Here is a 23,080-nt window from a genome sequence, read left to right as displayed (position 1 = left end):
TATATGTGTGCAAAATTTCATCCAAATCGGTCCAACCGTTCTTGCGTTATTGAGTCACAAAGACAAACGTCTGGACAAACATCCAAACATCCAAACATCCAAACATCCAAATATCTAAACATCCAAACATCCAAACATCTTAACATCCAAACTTTCCCATTTATAATATATATTAGATTAGATTAGATTAGATATTAGATTAGATATTAGATTTCCGCATAGTTTTTAATTAAGTCGTTCACTATCATCTCGTAGTTAGGACTTTTGTGTTTGCCTAAAAAAGAAGTAACGACCTTTTCAAAAGAATCCCACTGCCTCCACTGGGGACAATAGTTCTTTGAAATGGTTATTGGCCATCATTTTCCTTATTTGCGGTCGCACACAAATTCCTTCCTTTATTTGTGCTTCTGAAATCTCTGGAAAGATTATCTTCAAATGATGAAAAGCTACGCCTTTTTTGTCCAAAGCCTTGACAAAGTTTTTGATAAGGCCGAGCTTGATGTGGAGCGGAGGTAGAATTATGTTTTCCTTCTTTACAAGTGGGGAGTATTTTATGTTATCCACCCCAACTTGAAACTCGATTCGTTCTGGCCAATCCTTTATGATGTAGTGGTATTGACGAGCTCGGCTATCCCATTTGCATAGAAAGCAACAGTATTTTGTGTATCCACTTTGTAGACCTCATACTATTCCAACGGCTTTAAGATCGGCACATATTTTTAAGTAAATGACGGGTTATAAACTGCAATTATAAACTGAATAGTATCCGGCGAGCTTTGCAGATATTATGAAGGAACAAAGCGCATGTACTCTTATTTATACTTAGATCAAGTAAAAATTCAATATTTTTACAAAAAAAAATGAAAAAATCCGTAATGATTGTTCGTTGTCTTTGAACCTGCAGGGCCTAGCAAAAAGTGTTGTATGCACAGTTTATAGCAAATTTTATCACCGTTTAAAGCTTCAAACCGTTTTGGGATTTCTCAATTCGTTCTTCAGATAAATATGATTAAGTGGACCCAATTTTTATACTCAGTTGAGCAGAGCTCACAGAGTATATTAAGTTTGATTGGATAACGGTTGGTTGTACATATATAAAGGAATCGAGATAGATATAGACTTCCATATATCAAAATAATCAGGATCGAAAAAAAATTTGATTGAGCCATGTCCGTCCGTCCGTCCGTCCGTTAACACGATAACTTGAGTAAATTTTGAGGTATCTTGATGAAATTTGGTATGTAGGTTGCTGAGCACTCATATCAGATCGCTATTTAAAATGAACGAAATCGGACTATAACCACGCCCACTTTTTCGATATCGAAAATTTCGAAAAACGGAAAAAGTGCGATAATTCATTACAAAAGACAGATAAAGCGACGTAACTTGGTAGAGTTGAAGCTATGACGCAAAATAGAAAATTAGTAAAATTTTGGACAATGGGCGTGGCACCGCCCACTTTTAAAATAAGGTAATTTAAAATTTTGCAAGCTGTAATTTGGCAGTCGTTGAAGATATCATAATGAAATTTGGCAGGAACGTTACTCCTATTACTATATGTACGCTTAATAAAAATTAGCAAAATCGGAGAAGGACCACGCCCACTTTTAAAAAAAAATTTTTTTAAAGTAAAATTTTAACAAAAAATTTTATATCTTTACAGTATATAAGTAAATTATGTCAAAATTCAACTCCAGTAATGATGTGGTGCAACAAAATACAAAAATAAAAGAAAATTTCAAAATGGGCGTGGCTCCGCCCTTTTTCATTTAATTTGTCTAGGATACTTTTAACGCCATAAGTCTAACAAAAATTAACCAATCCTTTTGAAATTTGGTAGGGGCATATATTTTATGACATTAACTGTTTTCTGTGAAAATGGGCGGAATCGGTTGATGCCACGCCCAGTTTTTATACACAGTCGTCCGTCTGTACTTCCGCATGGCCGTTAACACGATAACTTCAGCGAAAATCGACATATCTTTAATGAACTTAGTTCACGTGCTTACTTGAACTCACTTTATCTTGGTATGAAAAATGAACGAAATCCGACTATGACCACGCCCACTTTTTCGATATCGAAAATTACGAAAAATGAAAAAAATTCCATAATTCTATACCAAATACGAAAAAAGGGATGAAACATGGTAAGGTAATTGGATTGTTTTATTGACGCGAAATATAACTTTAGAAAAAACTTTATAAAATGGTTGTGACACCTACCATATTAAGTAGAAGAAAATAAAAAAGTTCTGCAGGGCGAAATAAAAAACCCTTAAAATCTTGGCAGGTATTACATATATAAATAAATTATCGGTATCCAACAGGTAATGTTCTGGGTCACCCTGGTCCACATTTTGGTCGATATCTGGAAAACGCCTTCCATATACAACTACCACCACCCCTTTTAAAACTCTCATTAATACCTTTAATTTGATACCCATATCGTACAAACTCATTCTAGAGTCACCCCTGGTCCACCTTTATGGCGATATCTCGAAAAGGCGTCCACCTATAGAACTAAGCCCCACGCCCTTTTAAAATACTCATTAACACCTTTCATTTGATACCCATATCACACAAACAAAGTCTAGAGTCACCCCTGGTCCACCTTTATTGCGATACCTCGAAAAGGCATCCACCTATAGAACTAAGGCCCACTCCCTTTTAAAATTTTCATTAACTCCTTTCGTTTGATACCCATATTGCACAAGCGAATTCTAGAGTCACCCCTGGCCCACCTTTATTGCGATATCTCGAAACGACGTCCACCTATGGAACTAAGGATTACTCCCTTTTAAAAAACTCATTAACACCTTTCTTTTGATACCCATATTGTACAAACAAATTCTAAGGTCACCCCTGGTCCACCTTTATGGCTATATCTCGAAACGGCGTCCACCTATGGAACTAAGGATTACTCCCTCTTAAAATACTCATTAACACCTTTCATTTGATACCCATATCGTACAAATGCATTCTATAGTCACCCCTGGTCCACTTTTATGGCGATATTTCGAAACGGCATCCACCTATAGAACTAAGGCCCACTCCCTTTTAATACTCATTAACACCACTCGTTTGATGCCCATATTGTACAAACAAATTCTAGGGTCACCCCTGGCCCACCTTTATGGCGATATCTCGAAACGGCGTCCACCTATGGAACTAAGAATTACTCCCTTTTAAAATACTCATTAACATCTTTCATTTGATACCCATATCGTACAAACGCATTCTAGAGTCAACCCTGATCCACCTTTATGGTTATATCCCTAAATGGCGTCCACCTGTAGAACTATGGCCCACTCCCTCATAAAATACTCTTTAATGCCTTTCATTTGATACGCATGTCATACAAACACATTCCAGGGTTTCCGGTTCATTTTCCCTTATGTTGTCACCATAGCTCTCAACTGAGTATGTAATGTTCGGTTACACCCGAACTTAACCTTCCTTACTTGTTTTTTTTTTTTTGTTTGTTTTGAAAAAACAGTAATTTGTAAATATCTCAAAAACGTTACCATAGAATTAAAAATAACCTTGATTTTACATAGGAATTTCGTAATGGCGTACGTAAATGTGATTATTCTTGAACAATCATTTATGATTCTTATTTCGAAACGCTTTTTATTCATATTTGATATCATTGTATAATTGAGCTTTAATTGTTTTAGAGAAATATTTGACTGCTTTTCACAGTCATTTTCTGATCATATTCGTGAACATATTTCAATCGTTTTGGTTGAGATTTTTGAATCATTTTTGAATGCGATTATGATGCATTTATTCTTCATATCTCATTCAAAATAGGATACTACATAATAATCTTATTTCAACAAGGGAAGAAAGCATGCGGAAGTGAGCTACAAACTTGACCGATCTACATCTGTGACTACAACATCCAACATCAGCTATTATCGTCAATATCTTAAAATACGATACGGTACGGGATGTTGAAGACATATCCAGGTACATACAAGGGAGTTTCACTTACCTGGGGTTCAAATAGCTCACAACCTTTGTATTGTCTAACTATTATATATTTTCTGGGAAGCCGAAGGTGGAGAAATGGTTGGGGAAATCTTCGGTCACGAGCAGCATTTGCATTATATTGTCTTGAAGAATATCCCACTCAGTATTTAGGTGATTCAGTTTTGAATTTCCCCACATATCAATACAATTTGATTACTCTTTCTGACTAAATAATGAGTTATCATACAATTGAACAAAAGAAATAATCAAATATAAATACTTTTGATGATGAAAAACTAAAAAGCATTTTTCGATCACTTTTTGGAATCATTTTTGAGGTCCTTTAATGACTAATTTTTAATATTTCATAAAAACCAACAAAAAGAATAATCAAATATGCTTACCTTTGATCATCGAGAACTGAATATAGTTTTTCAATCACATTTTTGAATCATATTTGAATCAAATGTGTTTACTTTAGGTGATCACAAATTTATAATCATTTTTCATTCACCTTTCTGAATCTTTTATGAATATATTTGTTGACTGAATAATGAATTTTATACTTGTTGAAATTTTACTTTTCATTAAAAATTTTATTTTTAATACATACACATATTTTTTCAATCATGAAGCTAAGAAAAAATATATAAAAGTTTTATTATTTATGCAAAAGATATTCTTTAAGACAAAAATGATGTAATGCTGCTCGTGAACGAAGATTTCCCCAACCTTTTCTCCCCTTCAGCTTCCCAGAAAGTAATACATAATGATTGGATAATACATAGGTTGTGAGCTATTTGAACCCCAGGTAAGTGAAACTATCTTGACATACCTGGATACGGCTTCAACATCCCGTATCGTATCCGTATTTTAAGATGCAGATGATAATGCTGAGGTTAGATGTTGTAGTTGCAGGTGTATATTGGTCAAGTTTGTTTGCGAGTTAGCTGTGGTTCGAATAGCTCACTTTCGCATGCTTTCTTCCCCTGATGAAATACAATTATTATGTAGTATCCTATTTTGAATGAGATATAAAGAATAAATGCATTATAATGACATTCAAAAATCATACAAAAATCTCAACCAAAACGTTTGAAATATATTCACGAATATGATCAGAAAATGACTGTGAAAAGCAGTCAAATATTACTCTAAAACTATTAAAGCTCAATTTTACAATGATATCAAATATGAATAAAAAGCGTTTCGAAATAAGAATTATAAATGATTATTCAAGAATAATCACATTTATGTTACATTTTTCTCCCGACGATACGTTAATTTTCGAACAGAAAATTCTTTTAAATTTGAACGTTTTTAATCATCTTGGGGTATGATATTTAAATACTTTTTGAAAAAAATTTTCAAAAAATGTTGGCTGGGATCTTAATAATAAAATTTTTATATATGTAGTACATATTTTTTCTGGATTTCATGATTGAAAAAATGTGTGTATGTGAATAAAAATTAAAATTTAAATTTTAACAAGTATAGAATTCATTATTCAGTCAACAAATATAGTCAGAAAAGATTCAGAAAGCTGAATTAAAAATGATTATAATTTTTTGATCACCTAAAGTAAACACATTTGATTCAAATATGATTCCAAAATATGGTTGAAAAACTATATTCAGTTATTGATCATCAAAAGCATTCATATTTGATTATTTCTCTTGCTGGTTTTTATGAAATATTAATTAAAGGACTTCAAATATGATACCAAAAAAGTGATCGAAAAATGCTTTTCAGTTTTTGATCGTCAAAAGTATTCATATTTGATTATTTCTTTTGTTCAATTGTATGATAACTCAATATTTAGTCAGAAAGAGTAATTAAATTGTATTGATATGTAGGGAAATTCAAAATTTAATCGCCTAAATGCTGAGTGAGACCACGTTTGGCTTATGGCTGGTGGGAACTAGCAACCTCTGACGAAAAGTAGCAATTTCGTTTTCTGATCGACGCAAACTAGCACTTTATTTTTATTTTCCTAATTATTTCCATGTTCTAGAGTTCTAAAGGAACTTTGGGTAATGAAATTCATTGCAATACTTAGATAAATTAGAATAACGTTTCACTCGTGTGTAGGTTTCGTGGCATTAACGCAACAAATAGCTGGTGCTATTTCTCAAATACATTTACCCATTTCTCAAATACACTTGCCTTTTTCTGAAACTCATTTGCCGGTTTCTGCAAATTCCAATATCTCAAGGATATTTTACCGTTTCTGAAATTCATTTGCCCTTTCTCAAATACAGTTGAAAAATGCATAGATTATGGTTAATAATTGAAGTAGGAGTACACTGCGACCAAAATCAAAGTCACGCACTCGAGTTGCGTGCTGGGCCACATTAAGCCCCCTTACTTACTTACTTAATTGGCGCTTAACCGTCTAAACGGTTATGGCCGTCCAACAAGGCGCGCCAGTCGCTCCTTCGCTCCGCCAACCGGCGCCAATTGGTCACACCAAGGGAGTTTAAATCGTTTTCGACCTAGTCCTTCCAACGGAGTGGGGGCCGCCCTCTACCTCTGCTTCCATAGGCGGGTTCCGATAGAATCACTTTCTTGGCCGGAGCATCATCTTTCATTCGCATAACATGGCCTAGCCAGCGCAGCCGCTGCGTTTTAATTCGCTGGACTATGTTGATGTCTGCGTATAGCTCGTACAGCTCATCATTAAATATTCTTCGGTACTCGCCATCGCCAACGCGTAGAGGTCCATAAATCTTTCGAAAGATTTATGGACCTCACTAAGCCCCCTAGCAATGAATAAATGTTACAAAAGGCCTCGTATGAGATCTTTTAACTAAAGGCATGTGCCCGGAGTATGATCCACAGGGAAAGGTATTATTGCTTGCTGTTTGACGTACTCGCGAAGACAATGGTTTATATCCCCCACATACAAGTAAAAGTCAACAATGTAACATGCGTTTGCTCATATGCATCAATTGATGATGCAACAGGCGTGTATACGGACTCTTGCTTTGAGTACCTAGAAAAGATTTACGATAATTTCTATAACATTAATATAAAAACTATGCTTGGCGACTTCAATGGTTAGATGGGCAAGCAAGGAATATCTTGGGTACCTATCGCCTTGGTTCGAAATATGATCATGTGCTGTACCAGGTATCAGCATAAAGAGGAACACCAAGCTACTAAGAATATGTAACCAAATCTATCACGTTGTTGTTGTTGTAGCGATTAGGTTACTCCCCGAAGGCTTTGGGGAGTGTTATCGATGTGATGGTCCTTTGTCGGATACAGATCCGATACGCTCCGGTAACGCAGCACCATTAAGGTGCTGGCCCGACCCTCTCGGGAACGATTTATATGGCCACATTGAACCTTCAGGCCATCCCTCCCTCCCCACCCCCAAGTTCCATGAGGAGCTTGGGGTCGCCAGAGCCTCGTCTGTTAGTGAGACGGGATTCGCCGCTCGAAGGTGAGGTTGACAATTGGGTTGGAGAAGCTATATATTGCGCTACACACCCCCTTGAATCCCAAATCTATCACGTCGAATTGGGCAGTAGGCATCGAGCCGGGGTCCTGGAGGTGCGCAGTTATCCAGATGAATTCTGCTCTGAAGAGAGAGAGCCAACTGATTTTTAACCCACTCGGCACTCGAACATCCTAAAGATGTAGTCGAGTAGTGGGAGCACATTTCTCATTTACTACGTACCGCAGCTGCTGATACTAGAGCCCACAGAAGAAACTCTTACGATGAAGAAATGTGAACTGCATCGGAAAAAACACAGAAAGACGGAAGACTGATAGTCCTGTCCGTAATGCCAACCGCGAACATCAAAAGAGGTATGATGGTGGGCTTTACGAAGATATGTCGATAGTGCAGCAAATAAAAACCCAAAGCCTTCGCTGGCTAGGTCATATTATGCGAATGGACGAAGACGGAGGGGGAAGGCGGAGATCCCCGCTAAGTTGAGAGGAAGGTGGGGAAAGACTTGAATTTTCTCGGTACTCCCAAATGGCGTCAGCTATCACGAAACAGGGATAGCTTTGTTGTTGTTGAACTTCAACCCATGGGCGAGCTCTTGTTTATTAAAAAACAGTTTTCTAGACGCACGCCTGTATGCTTACACATCTGACTTCAGAAGTACTTGCTACTCACGCCTTTTTTGTTGAGCGTGACCAACCGAAATTACATTTTATACTCACCTTATGCATTCCGCTAATGTATTAAGATACGTATTAGTATAGCCGTTATCAGCTTCGTACTCAACATCTAATGTAGCCAAATCATTTTGAAGATAGCCATAAATAGATTGTACCACACAATTTTTAACCGTTGCTTTTTCCCCGGCATACAATAATGGAGCATAACAAACATCAGCTAAAGTGACGCTATTCTCTGTGGTTAATGCTTCGATTTGACTTTGTAATTTGAAGACTTCTTTTAGAAACGATTTTTCGTATGCAGGACCAAATATCAGCATGCCATTAGAGGTGTTGTGTGTGAACTATGAAAAAAGGGAGGTTAGTAACTGCAGGTACAGTTATTCAAAGTTTGCCATAAGTACGAGAAATTTGGAGCTCGGACGTAAAGATAAATCTTATAGTTGATTTTATTCATCTTGTCTGAGACACACGTTAAGTGCTGATAAACTATTTAGGACCTAGTTTACTTAAAACGAGATTATCTTAATTTTCGTATTTAACTTCTTACATAACTAGATTTCCCATATAAATTTTTCCCTTCGATTATCGGTACCCTGCAGTCAAACCAATTAACTGTATACTAGAAGAATACTAGTTTGCCGAAAATCCCAACTAGTAAGAGTTCTGTCTGATATTTTTAACACGGCAATGTCCTAGGAAATATCAATTGCCAGTCTCAGCATCAGCATCCTACCTGTTGACAAACTAGTCATTATATACATCAGAATCATACCAGATACCATACTACTCAGTACATGCATCAGAGTCATACCAATTAACACACTAGTCAGCCTCTGCGCCATCATTGTACCAGATGGCATACACTGAAAGAAATGGTGCTAGTAAAACCAACAAATCGGTTCTGTTGTTCTTGACTTAAGGGAGATTCGGTGAAATTGATCGAATTATGGTTAATTCGACCGAGTTCTTTGTCAAGCGAACAAATTAGTTTAGTCATTTCAACAGAAGAAAAATTTTCGCTCTTAAGTTAACAAAATTCTGTAAAATTGACAGATTCTTAATCAATCTAACTGATTTTTTTGTTAACACAACTGATCTCACTGGTCATTTCAACAGCGATCAACAGTCAATACATGAGCAAATTTCAAAGAGAATTTTACGCTCACTGCGCTCTCTACATTGTACTTACATACATATGTATGCTGTGTACTATATGTATGCACATATTTACGTATGTATATGGCGGCCGCCGTGGTGTGATGGTAGCGTGCTCCGCCTACCACACTGAAACCCTGGGTTTACACCCCGGGCAAAGCAACATACAAATTTTAGAAATAAGGTTTTTCAATTAGAAGAAAATTTTCCTAAGCGGGGTCGCCCCTCGGCACGCACTCCGCGTATATTTCTGCCATGAAGAGATCTCAGTGAAAACTCACCTGCCTTGCAAATGCCGCAACATAGGTACTTTCGTACAAAGCCGTCGCAACAACTTTTTTTTTGTTCATTTCACTAATAAAACGGTTAATTACGAATCAACGATTTGTGCGCAATTGATTCAACATCTTGTTACGATGGATAAAAATTTACAGAAATTTCGGTTGAATTGATCCGTATTTCGTTTGATTTGACCAGTATTTTTCTTTCATTGTACACATTATTGTATACAACAATAGTATACCGATTAACATGCTAGTTAGCTTATGCGAAAGGATATTGATAATGGCGTTCACCGTCCGCTACTTAGCGAAGGTATTAACCGACTTAGTGTGGATTAGGGTTAAAGTCTCTTTATGTTTATCTAGATCAACCAGCTGAGTTCGTATGTGCCGATTCTCATCATAGTGCTTATTTATATATATTTATTCCTCTGGAAGGCGGGGCTAGATCAAGGAGTTATTGATAACAGCGTTCACCAGACGCGGCATACTCAATGTAGATTAAGGGGCTGAGTTGGTAGGTCGCATATATAATCGCCGTCCTTATCCCTCTGGAAGTCGGGGCTAGATAAGGTAGTTGTAGCAATTCCGCATGATCGTATCGCATGAGAGGAAACAAAAGAAGACCGGGTAGATAAATTTTTATTTTGGCAAATTATTCGTCTATTAAGAGGCCAGGGTCAAAGTAGCTTTGATATGTATAAATTAAACAGAATCGGGGATAAGACACCCCTGTTTAATTCTCTTGAGTTTTGAGGTTCCGTTTTTAAATTGAACCGTTGCTTGCTGATCACGCACACAAGGTGGAAGAGGTGAACCTTCTATATCTGGGAGTAGTGCGCGGTGGTTGACTGTGTTAAAAGCTTTTGACAGGTCAAGTGCCAGTAGCACCGTACTATGATAGATATTGAGGTGGTTCAGTTCGCAATTTATGTGGGTGTTAAAGGTATGGAGGTAGTGGTATGCATATTACGGAAGCCATGCTGATGGTAGATATGACATCTAACCTTACTAATGGATTGCCAATTGCCGGCAGAAACCGTTGGCGCATTTCATCGCGGTCGACAGAAAAAATTCTAGTCAATGAAGTGTGCAAAAACTGACTGGATGAATAACCCCACAAAGTTCTAGTTAATGAACTATTCAAACAGTAGCTAGTATAAATAGCCCCACAAAATTGTAGTCAATGAACTAACGAATGTTTGCTGACTACTTTAGGTTTGGACTGAAGGGTAATTATGAACAAATTTTAGAGATGTCGATTTTTTTTCGTAGATTCTAGAGTGTAATCTCTATTTATAAGTAAACAAATACAAGGCGCGATAGCCTCCATGGAGATTTTAGGCCGAGTTTCTCTTCCAATTTACATCGTACTCCTTATAATTTTTCCTACAAAGAAGCCTTTCATGGCAGAAATATTTTCGAAGAGTTTGCCGAATCATGTGCCGAGCACGACCCTGCTAAGAAAAACTTGTTTCTAAATTTTTGATGCTGCTTTGCCTGGAGATTGAGCCGAGATTGAGCTCCCTACAACCATACCATGGCGGCCACCTTCTCTAAAGAGGAACCTAAAAAATTTAATAATCTATCTCCTAGGGATGGGACATGTGTAAACGAGTAGACTATATATATATTGAGGTTTTCATGTAGATAAGATATGTGTAAACGTGGTTTAAGAACAAAAATCAAAAATAAACTTACAATGTTTTGATTTAAGGGTTTCAGGAACATTTGATTAGTACGATAGAAAGGACCAAAATGCTCATCAAAGTAATCTTTTTCCAAGCGTGAACGACTATCCTCTCCTGCCCATAACTCAATGGGATCTGTCGTCACATTCAAATATTTTATACCATAACCAAGTCCGAATATCACCCATGAACATATAGCCAAAACCAATACTGGATTTTTAGCACAAAAATAACCCCAAGCGCGAAAAATCTGCGAAAGTATTGCACTCATGCCACTAAAACCCTTACAACAATTTGGAATTTTTAATTGTGGCTTGCAGCTATTCAATGATCCACAGAGTACGAGCACCATTAAGAGCGCACCAACAACTAGCGAAATTATAAAAGTTATGCCATAAAGTCCAGCAATCATATAGCTGTCATGCCCCCATTCTGTTGGAGCATCGATTACAGGACAAGTGTCACTACAATCAACACACGCGCAGGCATATCGACCTTCATAAGCTTCCGAACAACTTTTTGCTTGTACAATCAGACGTGCTAGAACACTTGTTTCATTCAAGAACTGATAGTTTATGGGAAATGGTACATAAACGTTTATAGAAGGATCACCCATGAAGTTAAACCATTTACGATGATCACATGACTTTGCATTATAAGCACCACAAGCTAAATCCATAGCAGGACGGCCGGTTTGTGAATGTTTTATACCTGCACAACTATTATAGACAAGTTCAATTGAGCTATCATCGACTCGATAATCGACAGAGGCAACATATTCATGATCATGGTACGGTTCATTGTAGGGCACTAAGAAATTACTATGATTTTGTGCACAAGTCATGCCACAAATTGTATAGCCCATATTAAGTGCACATGTGGGACAGCTTGAATAGATGCCATCGGCTTGTGTCATGCCGGATTCCATTGTAAGTATTTGATCACGATCACAACATAGTTTGAGTATTCCTGGTGGTGAGAAAAGTGAGTTATATATTTATAATAAATAGGTTTGTTAAAAATTTAGCTATTACTTGCCATCTGGATCTGCTGTCTTATATTCATTATACCAAAGCGGACAACGTCGCTTGAAGATCGCCTCCGCGTTTTCATCTTTCAGGGGTTGTGCTGTAGTTTGGACAGCGTTGTTAAACCAATTTGTACCATTCAAATGACTTTGCCCATACCAAATACAATGTGGTTCATAAGCAGCTTGGGCAAAGATCACTTTTATTTGGAAAATTATACCGACTAGCAGAGTTAGAGTTGTAATTACCACAGTTTTGGCTAGAAATAAAAAAGAGGAAATGTAATTATTTTCTTGTTGGGCCAAATTTATACTGATACGAGAAATAAGAAGGCAAAGTTAAATTTCCCTTTTTACCTTCTACGCGTTTCGACGCTTTCACGTCTACCTCATGGAGTCTGATAATTCTATTTTAAAACAAACCATTAACAACAAACATGGAAACAATTAATTTCTTGGCCGTACAGCTCCATTAAAGCAAAATAAAAATTGTCAAAAATAATATGTAAAGTGTCGCTGTAATTCTATAGGTCTGCCATTAGGTATGAGAATTCTCATACCCGTTGTAGCAGAGGAAAACCCCCGCTATACACATTATGGCCTGTATTTAAGCTGACCAGATATCCTCCTTTTAGGAGGACTGTCCTCCGAAAATGCAGCTTGTCCTCCGAAAAATTCTTGTCCACCTTTGTCCTCCTTTTTAACAAAATTGTCCTCCTTGTCCTCCTTTTCTAGTGTGTCAGCTAAAATTTTATTCGACGAACTTTTATCTCCTATGTACACTAAATTATTATATGCAAGCTTCGAAGATGCTCACAATACCACTTCGCTTTGAGAAGTTGACTAAAAACTACCGATTTTGTTTGTGATGTTTCCAGGCTATTATACTGAAATACTATGTGTCTAGGCTATTATGCTGAATACTATCTTAACATATGTACGTAGTTATCGATGTATCGATACTTGGCTTAAATCACTATTGCTGTCATTGTTTTCGGATTACCTGTTGCTGTCGATATAGTATAGTTAATTAGTAATAAATATCAATAATAAATCCAATCTTTTCCCTAGAACTAACATGTCCGCGAAATAAGAAAATGTCATTTAACCGAAAATTTAAAGGCAGAATTCGCTTTCATACATTTATGCGAGAAGAAGGACGATTCTTTTGTGAGATGCGACATTTGCTCAGCTGAATTCATCATTGCAGTTGGCGGTAGATCGAGCATAACAAAACATCTTTCTTCAAAAAACACCAAAGCAGTTTAAATTTGGCAACTACCTCCCACAAGGTAACCAGCTTTGTAAGAGGTGAACAATTTGGAGATTCTGAAAATAAATTGGCAACTGCGGAAGGTTTAACAGCATATCACGCTGTAATGCATAACCAAAGTTTTAGAAGCTTAGACTGTGTATCCAAAATTAACCGATGTTTGTATAATCAAAAATTTGACTGCGCTAGAACTAAAGGTGAGGCAATAGTTCGTAATGTTTTTCATCAATATGCAATAGATGTGCTAAAAGATGACTTCGAGAAAGTTGCTTTTGTGACTATGTTGTCAGATGCCTTAAACCACAAAGATATAAAATTGTATCCTATTTTAGTTCGCTATATGGATTTTGAAAAAGGTATTCAAACAAAAATTTTGTCTTTTAAATCAATACAATGTAAGACGTCTGAAATATTGTCCAACCACTTACATAATGTGATCGAAACCAATAATTTACAAATTAAAGTAATTGCAATATGCGCTGATAACACCAATACAAACTTTGAAGGCGTCAATCGTAATGGTATTAACAATGTCCATAAAAAATTAATGTTTTTGTGTAAAAAAAACACTACTTGGAATAGGGTGCAATGCACATATTTTTTCAAATGCTTTAAATAATGCTTCTAGTTTAATGAGTATTGATGTTGAAATCATCATAGGACAAATTTATTTACATTTTGAACGGTTTACGGTTAGGGTCACTTCGTTGAAGGGTTTTTGTGAGGACGCCTCAGTAGAATACAAAAAGTTGTTAGGTTATTCAAAAACCAGGTGGCTGGCGCTTACCCCAGCAATTGAAAGAGTGCTGAAATTATTTGAACCGTTGAAATCATATTTTCTAAGTTTGGAAAAATGTCCTCTTAATCTAAAAAACTTCTTCTTTAATGAATGTGCTGAAACAATTTTGTTATTTATCCATAGTCAGGCCACCATGTTTCACTCATTAATAAAAAAGATTGAAAGGGAAAACATAACAGCAACTGATGTAAGTTTTCACTGTAACACTTTGAAAGATCAGCTAAAACGACGATGTGAATGTAATTTTTTGCCATTAATTGTTCAGTCAAATTTAAACAAATTGTCTAGAAACGATTCGGAAATTAGAAAGAAGTTTTACTTGGATGTAAACAATTTTTATAAAGCCGCTATTGAATATTTAGAAAATTGGACAAAACACGACGATTAATCATTTTTGTTTGAATGGGTTTTGTTAAAAAATGAAATCGAATGGGAGCATGAATTGAAATCTTTGCTCTTTTGTAGAAACAAACTAGGTATTGTTATTGATGATAACTTGCAGTTTGATGAGGTATGCAGAATTAATAATGTGTTGAGCAATAATATATTAAATGAAATAAAAGATGTAGAGATTGATAAAAAATGGATCCATGTATTCAACTTTTTTACAAAACACCACAATCCTTTTAATAACGTAAAAATATTAATAGAAATCGCTCTATGTTTACCGGGCACAAACGCAAATGTTGAAAGAGTATTTTCAATATCTAATGATATATGGACTAGTGAAAAGTCAAGACTTGATGTGAAGACTTTAGCAGCAATGATTATTGTTAAATATAATATTGATTTAGATTGTATGTCGTTTTATAACTTATTAAAAAATAAGATGGTTTATTGAAGAAAATTCATTCAAATTCCAAATTTTTATCTCATTTTTTATTTGTACTAGCCATTAAAAGCAAAAATATGGAAAAATCTATATTCAGCATTGACTAACTTAGAATTTTTTAAAATTCGTTTGTCGCTATTTACCTGTTTTTAGTTATATAAACTGTGAATTGTTTTTGTTTTTGTTTAAAACAGTGTTCATTTTCGTACTTTATATATTTCTAAATAAATAAATGAAAAAATAATTTGTGTTTTTTATGCGGAAAATTTGTCCTCCTTTTTTGCAAAAAATTTTGCTAGCAATTTTTATTTTTTTAGTACATTTGTCCTCCTTTTTCTCCAAAAAGTTCTGGTCAGCTTACCTGTATTATGTATGTCACCGTGAGTGTTTGCGTCGCAGTCACCCACATTCACATTCACCCAGAAGTTCGTATTTTATAATTTCCTACGTATTCGCGTTTGTCCTCTTACGTAGTCACTACCTATTCACTGCGACTGTCAAACCCATTAAGTAGCCAGTATAGCCACTTATTACTTTTGTTATTTCGGAAAACTTCGAAGTGCCATTTTTTCGGAATAACATCGTTTCAACGAGCTGGCAATATTGCAGCGAAACACCTGACAATTGTAGATTAATGAAAACAGTGCTAAACGATTTCAATAATATTGATTGTTAATGTTTTTAAGTGCCGAATATTCAGTTGCTTGCTAGGGTTTTGGTTTCCGGCAAATCAGCAAAACTGTTTACCTTTCTATATGCTCCTTTATATTGAGCTCTTTTGCATAACTATTTAATATGGAACATTCCGTTGCAATTCCGAGGGCAATGTTTTGGCAGGCTTGCAGCCTTTTCGAGTGTGTGTTTGATTTAAACTGACGATGCTTAGCATATAAGCGGTTATCTTTTTCCCAAGTGCTGCCGGCAAGCGATTTGAGGATTTTGTGGCGGCCTTGTACTGCAGCTGCAATTTTGGTACCTTGCGCCTTGAAGCTCATACTACTATGGCCGTATGGGCTGCGCTCAAGCTTCCCTAGGCACAGCCTCGTTGCAGTTGTTAACGCTACACTGTTTGTAACGATAAACTGTTATTTTTCATAATGTAAAAGCTGACATTTTTTACGACAACTAAAATTTCAAATTTTTCAATATTTTGTGTTTGAAGTTTGTTATAAAATTTCTTCAATCTTCTTTCAAGTTTAGAAGGATTACTACCGTTTTCACACAGAAACTTAATCGAATCACAATTTTATTTAATGAAATAATTAAATTTTCCAATTCATATAGGAGCTTTTGCCTTATTAAGCGAACATCTGTCACAGCCCCAAAAAAATACTGTGGCGAATTTTAATATCACTAAGCTGTTATTAAATAAATGCACAACAAAAACATTAAAGTAAGCTACATAAACATATTAATCACCATTTACACACATATATAGAAGGCGACGAAGAGATTACTCACACACGCACATGTAGTCATCAGCAGAAGTAGTTACTCACCCATACACACGCATATGACTATAAGAGGAACATAAACTACAAATAGGTATACATGTATATAGCTAGTAACCAAGCAAGGGATACAATTGTTCTGGAAGACAGTTTCGCGAAATGACTATACCTTAGGGGAAATGGATGAACGAGAAAACGGAGAGTATAAAAGCAGCACAAGCTGAGTAATCAGTAATCAGTTTGATTTAAACACGCTATCAGTTGTGAAGTGAAGTATAATTGTACTACTCCCAAAGCAGTCTAATAAATAAATAAAATAAATTCGTTACAATTGGTGTCAGAAGAGGAATTGTTGAGTAAATTCCAGAATTGCGGAGTACAATAAGGACATGGAAAAGTGGAGTGAATTGAAGATCCAGCAACTGAAGAAGGAGTTGGAGAGCCGTGGATTGAATACAACCGGCATTACCCTCAAACTTCGGGCACGACTACGGGAGGCAATGGAATCAGAAGGAATTAACGTGGAAGAGTATGTTTTTCATCTTGATGGGGATGAGAAAACAAAATTGGAAGAGAAAGAGAAACACCGCAGACATCCAAGATGGAAACACAACTAGAATCCCAGGAGAGGCATGAATATCCGAAATGTTGTCGAAAATTTCAGCACAGATATCATCGCAGATCTCTGCTCAACTGGAAGAGCAAGAAGGACTTATTTCCTCGAATTTGGAGGCGCAAGATACAAAAATTTTACAACTCGAAGACAAAATTGATGCCGAGATTGAAACATTGAGAGGTCGTATACAGGAGTTGCAACTAAATCGCCCAGCAGTTCCAGCGAGTAATCCAAAGGTAAAAACACCATCCTCTGACGGTTCTACTTCTTTCCACGTGTTTAAGCTTCAGTTTGAGAAGACCCCAACAGTGAAAAACTGGAATGCTGAAGATGAAGTTGCACCTCTAGTCGTAGCATTGAAGGGAACAGCAGCCGAAATCCTACGTACGATTCCCGAAGGAGAGCGGAACAACTATGAAGCACTGATGGCTGCTGTAGAACAACGTTACGGAAGCGAACACAGGAAACACATCTACCTAATAGAATTGCAAAACCGTTACCAAAAACCTAACGAGACTTTGCAGGAGTTTGCTTCAGACATTGCAAGATTCGCTCATCTTACAAATGCGGACGCACCCGTGGAATTCACTGAAAGGGTAAAGATTCAGAGTTTTATAAATAGCATTCGGGACGTCGAAACAAAGCGAGCTACATACGCAAACCCTAAGCAAACATTGGCTGAAACAATATCCTATGCACTAACCCAGCAAACTGTCTCACTTTTGAGTAAGCCCGTATACAAAGCTCATCGCGTGGAAGTGGAAAGGCCAGACTGGGTAGACACAATTTTGGAAGCATTAAAAGGAACGCAGCAGAAAAACGATGGTGCCATCAAATGCTTTAAGTGTGGAGAGCCAGGGCACATTGCACGTTATTTCAGTACCATCCCTAATAGTTCTAACAATGTGGGTGGCCGTAAACGCAGAGCTGAAGGAGATGAGAAAATCTCCAAATCTACTCAATCGTTAAACTAAAGCGAGTCAGCCGCAAGGGGCGACAGCTGGCTCCCGCAATTGAGTACCCAATAATCTCTATCTCGCAAGTTGGAAGAGGGTCAAGCAATATTACTGTCGGAGGACATGTGGATGGAAAGGAACGTTTACTGACTGTAGATACGGGTGCATCTCATTCCATCTTTCGATCAGATTTAGTCAACAAGAAGATAAGGCCATTGCTTTGAGCAAGATTACGTACAGCCACGGTAATTTCGGCTACGAGAGAGGCTACAGCAGTAAACGAGTGCTGATGGAAGAGAGTTAGCAAATACCACCAAAATGAGAATCAGTCATCTGGACAAAGGTTAATGGAGATTGTGGGACAAACAAATTGTGGGTTTTCGAAGCAGCAAACAAATCAACACCGAACGTACTTGTAGGAAAAACCCTGGCTATGATGATATATTGAAAGAGCGTTTGTGCACTGCACCAATGTTGGCATATCGGATTCCAGGAGCAACATTTATTCCAGATACAGATGCGAGTGGATATGCTATAGGAGGCGTTTAGTTGCATATTATAGCCGTTCAATTGGAAAACCAGAGGGGAACTATTGCGTTACACGGAGAAAGCTGTTTGCATTAGTAGAGTGCATTAAACATTTTAACAAGTACCTCTACGAGCAGCGATTCTGCGTCAGGACAAATCACGCAGCGTTGAAATGGCTCCTGCAGTTCCGTAATCCAGAAGGTCAATTGGCACGGTGGATCGAGCGACTACAAAGCTATGACTTTTCCAGTGAGCATCGGAAAGGTAGTACCCATGGGAATGCGGATGCAATGTCAGGAAGACCATGTAATTTGGAATGCAAACACTGTTCGAAAGCTGAGGCTAAGGAAGACATCATAGATGTCCGGCTTATGACTATAATGTGTTCGGATGAATGGGATATGGAACAACTAAGGAAGTGTCAGTTAAAACATACATATCTGTCACATGTTGGTCGAGGGCTCGAACGAAACGAAAAACCAAATAAAGAAGAGATGTCAGCACAGTGGAACAATTTAGAATTGATATCCCGTTGCCTGAATCGAGTATGGGAGAGTGACGATTGTAAAAGTTAGAGAAAACTGATAGTTGTTCCCAGGAAAAGGATTCCTGACGTTCTCAACGAGCTACATATTGGTCCAAGTGGAGGTCATCTGGGAATCACGAAGACGCTCGAGAAAATTAAGCAGAGATTCTATTGGGTTGGTTGCCGTCAGCCGGTCACTAGGTGGATTGCCAACTGTGAGGTTTGCAGCAGAGCGAAGGGCCCAAAACCCGGAGTCATGGCCAGATAAAGCAATATAACTCAGGTGCGCCTTTTGAAAGAATCGCTATGGATGTCGCAGGTCCATTTTCTACTAGCAACTGCGGAAAAAATAGGGCAACGAACAAAGATTATGAGTGACAAGATCAGAGCCAGATACGATAAAGCAATTAATTCGGAAAGTTTTCAGGAAGGAGATTTGGTGCTGCTATACAAAGGAAATTTGGTATTGATATACAACCCACAACGAAAAATAGGTTTGTCCCCGATATAGCAGTGTAAATGGGAATGCCCATACAAAGTTGTAAAACGGATCAATGATGTAGTATACCGCATACAAACCATTGGCAAACCACGAACCAAAATGAAGGTGGTTCATTTGGAAAGGCTGGAAGCGACGATCTGACTTAGGTGGAGGGCAGTGTGGCGAATTTTCACATCACTAAGCTGTTATTAAATAAATGCACAACAAAAACATTAAAGCAAGCTACATAAATACATTAATTATCATACATATATGGAGGACGACGAAGGGTTTACTCACGCACACACATGTAGTCATCAGCAGAAGTAGTTACTCACCCATACACAGGCATATGGCTATAAGAGAAACATAAACTACAAAGAGGTATATATGTATATAGCTAATAACCAAGCAAGGGATACAACTGTACTGGAATACAGTTTCGCGAAATGACTATGCCTTAGAAGAAATGGATGAAAGGAAAACTGAGAGTATAAAAGCAGCGCAAGCTGAGGAATCAGTAATCAGTTTGATTTAAATACGCTATTAGTTGCGAAGTGAAGTATAATTGGGAAGTATAATTTTACTACTCCCAAATTAGTATAATAAAGACCATTTTGCAATACAGAATATTGGAGTGATTTATTCAACAGCTTAGCAATTCGAACGTTAGCAGAGGGTTTCAAATAATCGGAATTTCCCGAAATTCGTTACAATCTAATCTAATGGACGAATTTGAATGAAATTTGGCACAAATAGATATAGCCAGTAGTCTAGAAGGATACACTAGCTATATTTTTTTGAAAAGGGGGGAGGTCCCCGCCGCCTAGGAGCAGTTAAAATTTAATTATTGTATTTTTTAGTCTTTGTGACTGAACTACGCCAGAACGACTACACGGATTTTGATGAAATTTGGGGCACAGATAGACAATAGTCTACTGGCGAAATTTTTATACTCAGTTGAGCAGAGCTCACAGAGTATATTAACTTTGATTGGATAACGGTTGGTTGTACAGGTATAAAGGAATCGAGATAGATATAGAATTCCATATATCAAAATCATCAGTATCGAAAAAAAATTTGATTGAGCCATATCCGTCCGTCCGTTAACACGATAACTTGAGTAAATTTTGAGGTATCTTGATGAAATTTGGTATGTAGGTTCGTGGGCACTCATCTCAGATCGCTATTCAAAATGATATCGGACTATAACCACGCCCACTTTTTCGATATCGAAAATTTCGAAAAATCGAAAAAGTGCGATAATTCATTACCAAAGACGGATAAAGCAATGAAACTTGGTAGGTGAGTTGAACTTATGACACAGAATAGAAAATTAGTAAAATTTTGGACAATGGGCGTGGCACCGCCCACTTTTAAAAGAATGTAATTTAGAAGTTTTGCAAGCTGTAATTTGGCAGTCGTTGAAGATATCATGATGAAATTTGGCAGGAACGTTACTCTTATTACTATATGTATGCTTAATAAAAATTAGCAAAATAGGAGAACGACCACGCGCACTTTAAAAAAAAATTTTTTTTTAGTCAAATTTAAAAATAAAAGTTTATATCTTTACAGTATATAAATTATGTCACATTCAACTCCAGTAATGATATGGTGCAACAAAATACAAAAATAAAAGAAATTTTCAAAATGGGCGTGGATTCGCTCTTTTTCATTTAATTTGTCTAGAATACTTATAATGCCATATGTCGAACAAAACATTACCAATCCTTGTGAAATTTGGTAGGTGTTTAGATTCTAGGACGATAACTGTTTTCTGTGAAAAAGTGCGAAATCGGTTGAAGCCACGCCCAGTTTTTATAAACAGTCGACCGTCTGTCCTTCCGCTCGGCCGTTAACACGATAACTTGAGCAAAAATCGAAAAAGGGGATGAAACATGGTAATTGGATTGGTTTATGACGCAAAATATAACTATTAGGGCGGGTCGATTTAAAAATCGTTCATTGCTCTGTGAAAATCGTATTCTAGGGATCAAAATAAGAAACTTTGCCGAAGGAACCATACCTCTAAAACGAATTCTGATTTCCCCCCTTTGGTTCGAACTTTTGGGTAGGGGCTATATCAACATTCAAGTTGATATTTTAAAAAAAATCTTTTATTTTCCGTTTGAAATATATAAAAATTTATTTTTGTTTATTTTTGAGTTTAAATATTTTCAAACTAATTAGAATTTTCTTTTTTTGAAGTTATTCAAAAATTTTAAGTTAACATGAAAATTCAATTACAAATTATTTTAAAAATTAAAGTAAAGAATACAAAGTTGTTAACACTATATTTACTCCCCCTCCAAGAAAATTTGAAACAAACAAATTATTAATTAATATTAAATGTAACCTTTTTTGTTTTTTGTTGTTTAATGTATTTGTATTTAAATTAGTGTTAATAAGTATGTTTGCTGGTTTAAGTAAATCAATTGAAATATTTTTAATAGTATTTTTGTATTGAATTGTAAATGTTTTATGTTTCTTAGAGATAACTTTAAAAGGTCCTTCATAAGGTGATTCTAAATTAGATTTACGAAGAACTTTAACAAAAACATACTCACAATTTTCTAATTGTTTAAGAACGTAAAAATTTTCTTTATTATGATGAAAAACTTTAGAACGAACAAGTGAAAATATTCTCTTATTTTATGAAGAGCGTCATTAGAAAAATCATGTTCGTTATTACTATTTGAAATAATTAATTCACCAGGTATTCTAAGTGTTTGGCCATAAACAAGTTCAGCAGATGAACATTTTAAATCTTCTTTAATAGAAGTTCGTAAACCAAGTAGAATGAATGGTAAAATATCAGACCAATGAACCGAGTCGTTTGATGCTATAATTGCTGCTTTTAAAGTTCGATGAAATCTCTCTATCATGCCATTTGCTTGGGGATGGTAAGGAGATGTATGGATTTTATGAGAACCCAAAAGTTTAGTTAATTCCGTAAAAAATTTTGAGGTGAATTGTGAACCTTGATCTACTGTAATATTCAATGGTATACCAAATCGTGGTATATAATTTTGAATAAAAGAGTTTACTATAGCATTTGTTGAAATATCTTTAAGTGGATAAGCTTCAGGCCAACGTGAAAATCTATCAATAATTGTTAAAATATAAGAATTTTCATTTGAAACTGGAAGAGGTCCAACAATATCCATATGAATATGTTCAAAACGGCCTGATGGTATTTGAATTTTTTGGATAGGAGATTTAGTATGTCTTGAAATTTTGGATTTTTGACAATTGATGCAACATGAAGTCCAATCGTTAATTTCTTTACGCATGTTAGGCCAATAATATTTATTTTGAATTAATTTTCTAGTTGTTCTTATACTTG

At 36.3% G+C, this 23,080-nt stretch overlaps 1 protein-coding gene across 1 annotated transcript in view; it reads right to left on the bottom strand.

Annotated features, from left to right (window-relative positions):
- Positions 1–23,080, bottom strand: part of Npc1b (Niemann-Pick type C-1b) — a 338,778-nt gene that overhangs the window by 250,798 nt on the left and 64,900 nt on the right. The window contains exons 2-4 of the mRNA XM_067784866.1: positions 12,281–12,529; positions 11,253–12,211; positions 8,155–8,456 (exon numbers count right to left, since the gene is read on the bottom strand). Of these exons, the coding sequence (XP_067640967.1) occupies positions 8,155–8,456; positions 11,253–12,211; positions 12,281–12,529 (1,510 nt within the window). The remainder of the gene's footprint in view (positions 1–8,154; positions 8,457–11,252; positions 12,212–12,280; positions 12,530–23,080) is intronic.

Source organism: Eurosta solidaginis, chromosome 4, assembly GCF_040869045.1.
Source record: "Eurosta solidaginis isolate ZX-2024a chromosome 4, ASM4086904v1, whole genome shotgun sequence".
NCBI lineage: Eukaryota > Metazoa > Arthropoda > Insecta > Diptera > Tephritidae > Eurosta > Eurosta solidaginis.
Note: the sequence above shows the minus strand (reverse complement) of the source record. Positions and strands in the feature narration are given on the sequence as shown.